The sequence below is a fragment of the Pleurodeles waltl genome, chromosome 8 (assembly GCF_031143425.1).
Source record: "Pleurodeles waltl isolate 20211129_DDA chromosome 8, aPleWal1.hap1.20221129, whole genome shotgun sequence".
NCBI classification, from domain to species: Eukaryota; Metazoa; Chordata; class Amphibia; order Caudata; family Salamandridae; genus Pleurodeles; species Pleurodeles waltl.
Genome location: NC_090447.1, coordinates 1,518,317,568 through 1,518,331,009, shown reverse-complemented (window position 1 = coordinate 1,518,331,009; position 13,442 = coordinate 1,518,317,568). Strand labels below are relative to the sequence as shown.

Below are 13,442 nucleotides of genomic sequence, written 5' to 3'. Positions count from 1 at the left end.
GGTGTTACACCCTCTACCTTTGGAAATAGGTGTGAAGGCTGGGAGGAATAGCCTCCCCCAGCCTCTGGAAATGCTTTGATGGGCATAGATGGTGCCCCTCTCTGCATAAGCCAGTCTACACCGGTTTAGGGATCCCCCATCCCTGCTCTGGCGTGAAACTGGACAAAGGAAAGGGGAGTGACCACTCCCCTGACCTGCACCTCCCAGGGGAGGTGCCCAGAGCTCCTCCAGTGTGTCCCAGACCTCTGCCATCTTGGAAACAGAGCTGTTGGGGGCACACTGGACTGCTCAGAGTGCCCAGTGCCATCAGGTGACGTCAGAGGCTCCTTCTCATAGGCTCTTACCTCTCTTGGTAGCCAATCCTCCTAACCTCGTAGCAAAACCTCCTTTTCTGGCTATTTAGGGTCTCTGCTTTGGGGAATTCTTCAGATAACGAATGCAAGAGCTCACCAGAGTTCCTCTGCATCTCCTTCTTCACCTTCTACCAAAGGATCGACCGCTGACTGCTCAGGACGCCTGCAAAACCGCAACAAAGTAGAAAGACGACTACTAGCAACCTTGTATTGCCTCATCCTGCCGGCTTTCTCAACTGTTTCCAGGTGGTGCACGCTCTGGGGGTAGCCTGCCTTCACCCTGCACCAGGAGCTCTGAAGAAATCTCCTGTGGGTCGACTGAATCTTCCCCCTGCTAACGCAGGCACCAAAAGACTACAACACTGGTCCTATGGGTCCCCTCTCATCCTGACGAGCATGGTCCTGGAACTCAGCTACTCTGTCCAAGTGACTCCCACAGTCCAGTGACTCTTCAGTCCAAGTTTGGTGGAGGTAAGTCCTTGCCTCCCCACGCTAGACTGCATTGCTGGGTACCGCGTGTTTTGCAGCTGCTGCGGCTCCTGTGCACTCTTCCAGGATTTCCTTTGTGCACAGCCAAGCCTGGGTCCCCGACACTCCTTCCTGCAGTGCACGACCTTCTGAGTTGTCCTCCGGCGTCGTGGGACTCCCTTTTGTGACTTTGCGTGGACTCTGGTTCACTTTCCTTCCCAGTGCCTGTTCAGGTACTTTTGCGTGTGCTGCCTTCTTCTGTAAGGGCTCCCCGAGTTGCTGGGTGCCCCCTCTGTCTCCTCCTCCAAGTGGCGACATCCTGGTCCCTCCTGGGCCACAGCAGCACACAAAAACCTCTACAGCGACCCTTGCAGGTAGCAAGGCTTGTTTGCGGTCTTTCTGCGTGGGAACACCTCTGCAAGCTTAATCGCTAAGTGGGACATCCATCCTCCAAAGGAGAAGTTCCTAGTCCTCTTCTTTCTTGCAGAACTCCAAGCTTCTTCCAACGGGTGGCAGCTTCCTTGCACCCTCTGCTGGCATTTCCTGGGCTCCTGCCCACTCTTGACACTGTTGCAACTATTGGACTTGGTCCCCTTGTCTTACAGATACTCAGGTCCAGAAATCCACTGTTGTTGCATAGCTGGTGTTTGTTCTTCCAGCAGAATCCCACTATCACGACTTCTGCGCTCTCTGGGGGTAGTAGGTGCACTTTACACCTAACTTTTAGGGTCTTGGGGTGGGCTATTTTTCTAACCCTCACTGTTTTCTTACAGTCCCAGCGACCCTCTACAAGCTCACATAGGTTTGGGGTCCATTTGTGGTTCGCATTCCACTTTTGGAGTATATGGTTTGTGTTGCCCCTATACCTATGTGCTGCTATTGCAATCTATTGTGATTCTACACTGTTTGCATTACTTTTCTTGCTATTACTTACCTAAGTTTGGTTTGTGTACATATATCTTGTGTATATAACTTATCCTCATACGGAGGGTACTCACTGAGATACTTTTGGAATATTGTCATAAAAATAAAGTACCTTTATTTTTAGTACTTCTGTGTATTGTGTTTTCTTATGATATTGTGCATATGACACCAGTGGTATAGTAGGAGCTTTACATGTCTCCTAGTTCAGCCTAAGCTGCTTTGCCATAGCTACCTTCTATCAGCCTAAGCTGCTAGAAACACCTCTTCTACACTAATAAGGGATAACTGGACCTGGCACAAGGTGTAAGTACCTCTGGCACCCACTACAAGCAAGGCCAGCATCCTACAACACCTGGACCCCCACCAACGATGAAGAAACTGGCAAAACCATGAGCTCCATCCACTCAGGCTCCCCAACAGATCCTTGCCCCAACCACATCTTCAACAAAGCCAGCCAAATCATTGTTCCCCAGCTCTGGGCCGTCATCAACAGCTCCTTTGAGACTGCAACCTTCCCAGATATTTGGAAACACGCTGAAGTCAACGCTCTTCTCAAAAAAACGAAAGCAGACCCTGAAGACCTCACAAACTACCGACCTATCTCTCTACTCCCCTTCCCCGCAAAGGTCATAGAGAAGATACTAAACATACAACTGTCTCGCTTCCTAGAAGACAACAACATAATTGACGTCTCCCAGTCTGGATTCTGCAAAAACCACAGCACCGATACCGCCCTCATCGCCTGTACAGACGACATCAGGACCAGATTAGACAAGGGCAAAATCGTCGCCCTCATCCTCCTAGACGTCTCCACAGCTTTCAACACCGTATACCACCAAATCCTTCGCACACGCCTCTTTGACGCCGGAATTCGCCACAAAGCCCTGGACTGGCTCACCTCCTGCCTCTCTGAAAGAAGTGAAAGAGTTCACCTCCCTCCTTTCCGGTCTACAGCCACCAAGACTATCTGTGGGGTCCCGCAAGGATCCTCCCTCAGCCCCACCCTTTTCAATATCTACTTGGCTCCACTCGCCAACATCATCCGCCCCACGGCCTCCCCATCATTTCATACGCTGACGACACCCAGCTCATCATCTCCCTCAAGAGGAACCCATCTACCGCCAAGAATAATCTACACGCCGGACTCCTCGCCATCGCTAACTAGATGACAGCAAGCCATCTCAAATTGAACTCAGAAAAAAACGAGATTATCATCTTCGGTCCCAACAAGACAGCATGGAACGACTCTTGAGGGCCCACCTCCCTTGGACCACCCCTAACACCAACCACCCATGCACGCAATCTCGGCATCATATTGGACTCATCTCTCTCCATGACTCAGCAAATCAACCCCATATCATCCTCCTGCTTCAACACCCTCTGCATGCTACGCAACACTTTCAAATGGATTCCTTTAAAAACAAGAACAGTCACCCACGCCCTCATAAGCAGCAGACTGGACTACGGCAACGCCCTCTATGCAGGGACCACAGCCAAGCTTCAGAGAAAACTCCAGCGTATCCAGAACACAGCCGCACGTCTCATCCTCAACCTCCCTCACCATGAACACATCTCCACCCACCTCAGATCCCTACACTGACTGCCCATCAACAAAAGGATCATTTTCAAAATGCTTGTCTATGCTCACAAAGCCCTCCACGACACCGGACCGGCCTACCTCCACGAACGAATCAACTTCCACAAACCAACTCGACAGCTCCGCTCCGCCGACCTCGCCCTCGCTACATTCCCCCCGCATCCAACGCACCACCTCCGGCGGCAGATCCTTCTCCCACCTCGCCGCCAAAATCTGGAATTCCCCCCAAATTATGCTGACTAAATTGTTTTGCATGAAGGCCAAACATGGTATTCTAATCAGATTAGTAAAGGAAACCCTGACATGTTAACAGGTTGCTATTAATAAATAATTGATGTTGCCCAGTTGCTGAACCTAGATATATACTAGTTCTATTGCACAGTTATTGCTATTGATTTGTACTGTAACTCTTAAACGCGTAGTGATCCGTGCATTCGTTAAATTGAGATTATTTAGAAGATTTGGTCAACTAGTGTTGTTTTTGTATGTATACCATTTGATTGATTCTGAGACTAAGCTACGTAATTTTAGCATTGTTAATAAAGGGAAATAAACATTCTAACTTTTACGTAAAGTTGTGGTTACCCATGACCAAAGCGGTCATGGTGTTATTGACTCCAAAGATTATTGATATTGTTTGATGATTTGTATTGTATTTGAGACTCATGGTAGGAGCTACTTTAATCGCACTCAAAAGGTCCATCGAACCTCTAACGCGTCCCCTTATAAATTAAAGATAAACCAAATAGGATCAGACGCACTAATAGAGCCAACCCTTTAGTTTGGATAAAGGAAGCATGTGTGTCAGGCCCTTGTTCACAAAACGCATGCATGCATTGTGGTTCTGTAAAGCAGTGCTTGAAACTGAAATCCAGAATTGCAGGTTCTCCTTGACTCAAAGTACCTGATGGCTGCTAAGAAGTATCAGTACTCTCCTATTAAAGGCATTGGAACAGTGCTGTGAAGTGACGAAACTATCCCTTCCAAAGTAAGGCAGTGCAGGTACTGAGTTCCAGATAGTACCTCTCATTTAAAGCACTTCTGAAAGAATAATCTATAGTTAAGTATGCAAGCTGGTTAAGCTGTGTAACGGGCCAGCACCCATGATAGTGAAGAATAGTGTCTCGCTCCTGCGCGCGTCACCTAGAAAGGGTGATCTCGCTGTGCGCATGCGCTGTCGAGGTTTTCTTTTACCAGGGTGCAAAAAGCATGGCCTCGTGACGTTAATGCGTCTGGATTTGCGCATGAGCCATTGAGGTTTTCTTTTCCCACAGTGTAAAAAGCATAGCCTCGTGACGTTGATGCGTCTCGGTTTGCGCATGCGCTGTTGAGGTTTTCTTTTCCTAGTGTGCAAAAAGTACGCACGCTTGCGGTCGGCGACCGTTGCGCATGCCCAGTGAGAGCGTTCCTGTTGTACGCGTGCGCAGGCGATTTGTTTCCTTTCTCCGCCTGGTTACCCCGGCAGAGGTTGGCGTGTTGATGGTGTTTTTGCGGATCTCTTCTTCCTCGAGGTTTTTTTCTAGGGAGAGTGGAGAGGCTGCTGCCGGGGTACGGGGCCGTCGCAGCATTTACACCAGAAGAATCGCGAGGAAGCGCGGAAAACGGTGTGTAATGTTTTATATCACATTTTTTTTTTTTTTTTAATGACAACAACAGTGTACAGTGAGGTAGATATTATACAAGTTGCATTCAATGCAGTAAAAGATAATACAAAGCCGAGTAATTAACGTTTTTTTTTTTTTTTTTTTAAATCTATCGTTACAGCACTAATCATCGTAAACGTGCTCCTCGAGCTCTCGAGGCGGTGGGGGCATGATTGCCCATGTTTTGTACAAAACCTGTGAAAATATAAAACAAAACCAGAGCACAATGCATCAGTGAGGTAACAGAAATTTAACCCCCCCTTCAAAATGCTTGGCAGTGCCTGAGACTTTGTGGCATCTCACACACATGAAATCCCATTGTTCGCATTGAATACTTCGAGTCACTCGACCCCACGGTCGTTGAATTTGTGCAACGTTTATTTGGGCGGGTTCCCTTTCCCTGAACTGGGTCCAGCGGCTTCAGTAACCTCATGCAGCCACTGTGGAGATCCGTGTGTTATGCCATGGTCACAGGTTCGAATCTTGTTGGATCCATTCAGCCTTTCCCCTTTCTGAGGCTGATAAAATAAATACCATTTTGTTAGGTAACAGTAAACATCCATTATCTGTCAATATTACCGAGAGCCCCATATGTTTATGTTTACTTGCTTCGACTCGGGTTGGCCGCTTTGATTCCATAACCACAGTAATCACCAGTTGGTGCCATCGACAGGATCTAATGGTTCATTCAAACTTGTGTCAAACTCTGTGAAACAACGTACCGATCTACCCCTGTGTACCATTCCTAGGTTCTTTCTCATTTTCCATAACCGGATTTGCTTTCCGTCACAACTATACTTTAATCTTGTTTCATCCATTATCTCCATTTGCAATTATTAACCTGTTCCTCAGCTAACCTTTTGACTGGCTGCCAGTAGGACTCCAGCGATTCGGTGGCCTCTTTTTCAGCTTTATCTCACCGAAAGGCTTGGAATGCTTTGCCACTTTGTCGGCACCATCCGATGCCCTATTTCTTAGAAAACTAGGAAGCCCATATCTTTACTAGAAAACTAGGAATCTTAGAAAACTAGAAAATCCGTACAATGGAAAACTATTGAAAACCCATTTCTTCAAAATAGACACACTCATCATCCCTAATTTGTGGTCCGCATTTTGCTCATTTCGTTTGTCCTCTTTTCCGTTAATCTCCATGTTGTGTTTGTGCCTGAATGCCTTGTGAGGGTAGCAAATGCACTTTATAAATATTTTTATATTCATTCATCCAATATATATTTTCTTTATCATGCTACTTTCAACTCCACCATACCCTCTTTTGAATTACCATAACAAAACAATGCAGGCCTGATCTTACATCTAGTCTTCCTTGCACTCTTCAACTTGAAACGACTGGCCCCTGTGGAATGTTCCGCCGTGCTATATGAACAGATAAACACAATCACTACCTTTCTCTGTACATATTCACCAGCATTTGCTACTTGCAAGCTCTTTGATGACTCACTTTATTCTGTCTACTACTCTGATGACGCACGGATTATACAGAGCTGAATATTTGTGCTCCAATGATCTTTTCTTTAAAAAACACACATTTCTTGAAACATCGTAACACCCTATTATTCATAATTGTAGGAGTTCAGCCTTTTCTGTGTGGTCACTCCTGAGGTAAAGCGCTTCAGTTCCTCCTTTCAACATGATGAAATTAATATACTCCTAAACGGTATGTTCAATTTACATACAATAACCTCCCTTTTAAATATGAATGTCACCCTTAGATGAGCCAGAGGGTAGTGGTAAGCATTTATTGAGCAAACAGAGTTAGTAAGTGAGACACACTGAAGAAGAAACACAAGACCAATTTAGAAAAATAACATAGATTGTTAACTTAATGCAGACACCAAGATCTTCAAAATTAGTTAAGTACTTTTCGAGTTAGTAATATTTCAACACTTAAAAAATACAGCTGTCAAAATTGAGGCATGAGCCTCAAACGCAGTCATTTTATCCTGTGGGGAGAACATAAACTGCACAGGGTCACTTGTCAACGACTTGCAGGACAGTTCTTCTGGATTTAAGGTAAGTAGGGGCCATGGCCCATGGATCCACCAGCAGTTTTGGGTTACCTGCCCTGCTTTTCCTGGTTTCAGATGTGCTCCTAATGGTGGTAGCTGTAGGAGGCTGGCCTGGCTTGTAGTGGGTACCAGAGGTGCTTACACCTTGTGCCAGGTCCAGTGTGTAGAAGAGGTGTTTCTAGCAGCTTAGGCTGATAGAAGGTAGCTATGGCAAAGCAGCTTAGTCTGAACTAGGAGACATGCAAAGCTCCTACTATACCACTTATATCATATGCACAATATCATAAGAAAACACAATACACAGAGTTACTAAAAATAAAGGTACTTTATTTTTATTACAATATGCCAAAAGTATCTCAGTGAGTACCCTCATTAAGAAGGTAAGTAATATACACAAGTTATATGTACACAAACCAAAATTAGGTACTTATGTGCAGTGGTAAATGGCTGTGATATAACGTGGATGTTATTTCACGCAGGCTGCAGTGGCAGGCCTGTGTAAGATTTGTCAGAGCTCCCTATGGGTGGCAAAAGAAATGCTGCAGCCCATAGGGATCTCCTGGAACCCCAATACCCTGGGTACCTCAGTACCATATACAAGGGAATTATATAGGTGTACCAGTATGCAAATGTGAATCGGTAAATTTAGTCACTAGCCTGTAGTGACAAATTTGGAAAGCAGAGAGAGCATAACCACTGAGTTTCTGGTTAGCAGAGCCTCAGTGATACGGTTAGGCACCACACAGGGAACACATATAGGCCACAAACTTATGAGCACTGGGGTCCTGGCTAGCAGGATCCCAGTGACACATATCAAACACACTGACAACATAGGGTTTTCACTATGAGCACTGGGCCCTGGCTAGCAGGATCCCAGTGAGACAGTAAAAACACCCCGACATGTACTCACAAACAGGCCAAAAGTGGGGGTAACAAGGCTAGAAAGAGGCTACCTTCCTACACAAACCTACTAGTCCCTTCACTTCACTATACAATTGCCTTTCACTTACACTGCGCCTTCTCACCTTTAGGAGCACTTGTTTTTGTATATCAGTTTAAACTAAAAATGAATTAGTTGATGAATCAGGAGGTGTTTGTGTTAATGAACTTGTTTTAATTTGAACCTAATTCATGTGGGTTTCTTCACAATTATTGCAGTGGAAGTGTATGGTTATGCTCCACCCCCCCCACCCCCCCCTTGGAGGACCTTTTGTGTTTGTCTTTTGAGCCTAGCTGATGGCCAAGAGATGCAGCCCAACTCTTCCTTCGCAAGGCACAGAAACGGACATGCGCAGTGGGGTTTGACCACTTGCAGAGAGTTGAGTACAGAGCCTAGCTACAAGCCAATCCCTGTGGCCAGTCTGCACTTTGTACGGCAAAGGCAACGCACAGACAGGCAATGCGCTGTAGGATCAGGCTGCTCCTGGTTGGTTTGTGCACAGACACCTTTTGCATGTAGTATATAGTAAAGAAAATCACTCAACAAAACAAACAAAAGTAGTGTACCTAATTTCCAATGGTAATTGCACAGCTGTGGATAGCAGCCTGGCCTGGCCTGTGGCAGGCTCTGCACCGACCCAGCTGTTGAACCCTATGTTGGTGAAATATATATATATATTACTGCCTCTGTGCTTGCAGGTGTCATTCCTTTTAGCCCCTTATGGTTGAGCTCCATCATCTCTTCTCATTGTTAAATGTCTAAACAAATCTGCATTTCTGTCGCATGGCATTCAGTGTCTATGGAGACTGTTGCCCTTTGTGCGTGCCTGTGCATGTCTGATGCCACTGCACGATTCACTTAAATTCACTTAAAAAAACAAAGGTTACAGAGACGGTATAGTTAGGTTCTGAATTTACTCGTAAAAAAACATAGAATTACCTTTGGTTTGTAAGTGAAAAATATATATATATATTAGTCCAGAAGATTGGAAGAATCTCTTGTGTATTTATCCCCATTTAACATATTTTCTAAATCATGTGATGTCAGTCATGGGCCAAGTGATACATTTTCCTTTCAAAAAAGTACTAACTTTCTGCATTTATCTTACTAAGTGAAAGAATAGGTGCATTTTCAAATAATCTTAGTTCTTCTGTAATTCACGTGTGTCACCAGCATGGAATACTTCCAGAGCAATCCTTATGTTCTGAGCCTATGCAGCTGTGAATAGCTTAATTCCAGAGTTCACTGTGACAGTAGTTCTCTCCTGGTAGACCTTATACAAATTAAAAAGGAACTGTCAGTTTTTTTCCTCGCAAATTCTACCTGTATCCTTGGAGAGAAGAAAAACATATGTTATGTTATAAGGATTTGTAGAGTGCTTACCACCCAAAGGGTATCCAGGCGATGGAGTAGGTGGGTAGGCTGATCGGACTCCTAGTCGAATAGCCAGATCTTCAGTTTCTTGCGGAATGTGAGAAGGGATGTTGAGGTCTCGACGTGTTGTAGAAGGTGGTTCCAGGATTTAGTGGCGATGTAGGAAAAGGAGCACCCTCTTGACTTGTTCCTGCAGATGTGAGTTATATGCATGAGGAGTTGTGAGCAGTTGCCTGGTTGGTTGCCTGGTTGGTTGGTGGAAGTTGAGGGCGTGGTTGAGGCAGGCAGGTCCAATTTTGCGGAGAGCTTGTATGCATGGGCAAGCAGTTTGGACCACCATCACTTCTGGATTGGTAGTCTGTGTTGGGGCGTGATGTGTGCATTGCGGGTGATGTTGAGAATGAGTCTGGCGGCCGCGTTCTGGGTGGTCTGGAGTCTTTGTAAGAGTTGATTTGTGATGCCAGTGTAGTGTGTTGCCTTTACCACCAATTCTCTATCAAGGGCAGCGTCATTAAAAGAAAAGAAAAATACCCATCCCTGGTAGAACCATGCAAATGAAGGCTGTACTGTACCTGTAACATTCTGTGACCTTCAGACCATCTGAATGAACTGAGGGCGTAACAGTCACTGTTCTGCACACTGGGGTTGAAGATGCTTAGGGGCAGCCTTAAAGTAATAGGACAGGGTTTTCTTTACAATATGTTCAGTGCCTTTTCTGTTTTTAAGCACATTTTGTTATTTGATTAGGGAATTTTAATATATTTGGTGGATTTAGATTTAATGAAAGATAAAACATGCAAAGAAAATGTTGTCTTTCCTCTGTGTTTCTTTTCTGCAGAAATGTTCTGTTTAAAGACTGAGATGGATTATTAAGTGCTTATAAATGTAATAAAAATGTATAATCTTTGCTTTTCTCTTCATCTGCAGGCAACCAACCAGGGACGAGAGATATGAATGAGAAAGATACCTTGATATGCTCAGTTGAAAAAAACCCAAACTGTCCACAACAGTGATCAAAGCTTGATCTGTACTGACTATGAAAAGGAATTTAATAAGGAAGCGTTTTTGTGGTGCATCAGAGAATCAATTCAGAACAGACATCTTTTATGTGCACGTAGTTTAGAAAGAGCTTTTCTGGAATGCCAAGTCTTCTAAGACACAAAAGGTTACACTGTGTTAAAAGTCCCTTTAAATGCACAAAGTGTAAAATAAACCTTCCTTTCAAAGTCAATTCTTTTATCACATCAAAGAATCCACACAATAGAGATGTCCTATCACTCCAATGAGAGTGGGAAAAGCTTTAAGCTAAAGTCAAATCTTCTAAATCACCAGAGGGTTCACACAGAGATCAGGCTATTTCGCTGCTCTGAGTGTGAGAAAAGCTTTACTCGAAAGCAAACTCTCCTCTATCACCAGCGCATTCATACAGGGGTCAGACCATTTCACTGCTCTGAGTGTGAGAAAACCTTTACTCGAAAAGACCGCCTTTTAACTCATGAAAGAATTCACACAGGCGTCAGACCCTTTCACTGCTCGGATTGTGAGAGAAGCTATACTCAAAAGGAACATCTTTTAAATCACCAAAGAATCCACACTGGGGTGAGGCCTTATCACTGCACTGAGTGTGAAAAAAGCTTTGCTCGCAAGCCAAATGTTCGAAAGCACTTACGGACACACACTGGAGAGAAACCCTATCACTGTAGTGAATGTGAAAAAAGCTTTACTCAAATGCCAACTCTCCTAGTCCATGAAAGAACCCACACTGGAGAGAGACCCTATCACTGCACACTGTGTATGAAAAACTTCACTCAAAAGTCAAATCTTCTTGCGCATGAAAGAACTCACAAAGAGGTAAGAGCCTTTGTCTGCACTGAGTGTGAGAAGAGCTTTACTCAGAAGTCATATCTTCAGATGCACCTTAGAAAACACACATGTGAGGGGTCCTATCCTTGTACGATGTGTGAGAAAGGCTTCACTAAACAGTCATATCTTTTAACTCATCAAAGAATTCACATGGGGACAAAGCCCTTTTACTGCACTGAATGTGAAAAGAGTTTTACTAACAAGTCAGCTCTTCAAAAGCACTTAAGAGTACATACAGGAGAGAGGCCCTATCATTGTGCAGTGTGCGAGAAAAGCTTTACTACAAATTGCAGTCTTCTAACACATCAAAGAATCCACACAGGAGAGAGGCCCTACCATTGCACAGCTTGTGAGAAGAGTTTTAGTCAAATGCCAAATCTTGTTGACCATTATAGAACACACACAGGAGAGAGGCCCTATCACTGCACAGAGTGCGGAAAAAACTTTACTCAAAAACAGAATCTTCTAAGGCATCAAAGAACACATATTGAAGTTGGACCCTTTAACAGCACTAACTATGGCCAGAGCTTCACTCAGAAGTTAAGTCTTCAAGAATACCAATGAAGGTATAACAGATATTCTATTTCATGGCTCCGTATAGGGTAAGAGGTTCATTTGCAAATCCTACTACCTCCGCCACCTCTAAATCAACAACAAAGAGGCCTTCTACATGCTCTCTGTTTAAAATAGTATGTCATCTTCAAGGAATCTCCATAGACTATCATAAGTACTAAATAGTCCTATCCAAGAGTCGGACGCCAGAGCATTTTTATAAATATCGATAATAAATGCAAATTAGATAGCCCATCTGTAGGCTGTATTTGCAATATTTTATTTATATTTTGTCTTAGAGGAGAAATTTATAATGAAAAATATATATTTTGAGAGTGCATTATTGTGTGTGCTTGGTATGGTTGTGAGAATTGAGTCGGGGTTGTTTTGCTTTGTGTTGACGAAATTATGATGAAATATTGTGATATTGTATAAATGAAATAATCAATGTGTGTATAGATCAATGATTTTTTTTATATTAAACTATAAATGTTTCAAGAAAAATTGTAGCTCATGAAATAAAATCTATTGAAGATATGGGTGGGTCAGTGGTGATTGACAATTCCTTGTATGCATCATATAGACTCGCAGGAATATTTTGTGATGTTTGATGTGCCATGCCCCCCGTTCCCAAGCCTATAAAATCTATTGGAGCTGCCCTTTGTGAGACAGTTCTGACACGCATATGGTCCATCTTCATATACAGAACCTCTTTGAGTAATGCAAGATCTTCTCTTTTATTTAAACTCCTGTTCATGGAATGGGATTGTTGAGCTACTCAGCACAGAGACTATCAATGAAGTTCCCAACCTCTTTCCTAATGGAAAGATCATAAAGGTTATTGTTTATGCCACAGGATCTTGAAGCTTCTTAAAAAAAGTGAACTGAGGTAACTGCCACTCACCAGGATTAATGGGATACTAATGTTGTGGAGTTCCTTAAATGTGGATGTCAGTTTTAAGGTCACAGCCTGCCAAACAGCGCAGCTATCTGGTTTGCTTAAGACATCTTGGGACTTTCAGAAAGTTGACCTAAGAATGCGTTCCACCCATTGATTACCATTGGCTTTGGCTTCCTATTTGCTGGCTTTATTTGCTTTAGGCTTTCCAGCTTACGTTTGTCCCCTTCGCTGCCTAACCTTGTTTACTGTATTCTTCCATAAACTTGCTATCTGTAAACAAGCTTTTAAATCTTGTTCTTATCTTGTCACATTTGCTGTGCATTCAAAGACTGAGGTCAGATGTTGAGCGCTGTCTTCTAAGGGCACTTGTTTACTTTTTTTTCCTCTGCCTTCAAAGTAAGAAGATTTATGGGACAATTTTGCTGGATACTGGGGGTAGGAAACTGTAAGTTTTTCAGAATATATCTGAAATAGAAACTCAAATTAAGCACATTTGTTGTGATTTCTGAAGTGTCTTGGAAACAAATAATTGAATATGATTAAAACAAATCATTACACTAAGTGATACATTTCCCACACATTATTGTTTGTGCAGTGTATAGTTTTGTTAGCAAAACGCTATGTCTGTGCAAATGTAATGGCAATTTCAATTGAAAATGTTTTGTCTGTAATGGCAGTGCACTGTCATACTATGCATACACCACTCCACTCTACTCTGCACCACTGCACTGTACTCTCCCCCACTCCATGCCACTGCACTCTGCACCACTCCACTCTACGCCATTGCACTCTATGCCACT

At 43.7% G+C, this 13,442-nt stretch overlaps 1 protein-coding gene across 1 annotated transcript; it reads left to right on the top strand.

Moving 5' to 3' along the window:
• The first annotated feature begins 4,677 nt into the window (after window positions 1-4,677).
• LOC138248861 (zinc finger protein 182-like) lies at window positions 4,678-13,201 on the top strand. The gene is made up of 2 exons (XM_069202817.1): window positions 4,678-4,946; window positions 10,254-13,201. The coding sequence occupies exon 2, from the start codon at window positions 10,593-10,595 to the stop codon at window positions 11,751-11,753; it is 1,161 nt and encodes a 386-aa protein (XP_069058918.1). The 5' UTR covers window positions 4,678-4,946; window positions 10,254-10,592; the 3' UTR covers window positions 11,754-13,201.
• Window positions 13,202-13,442: the final 241 nt, after the last annotated feature.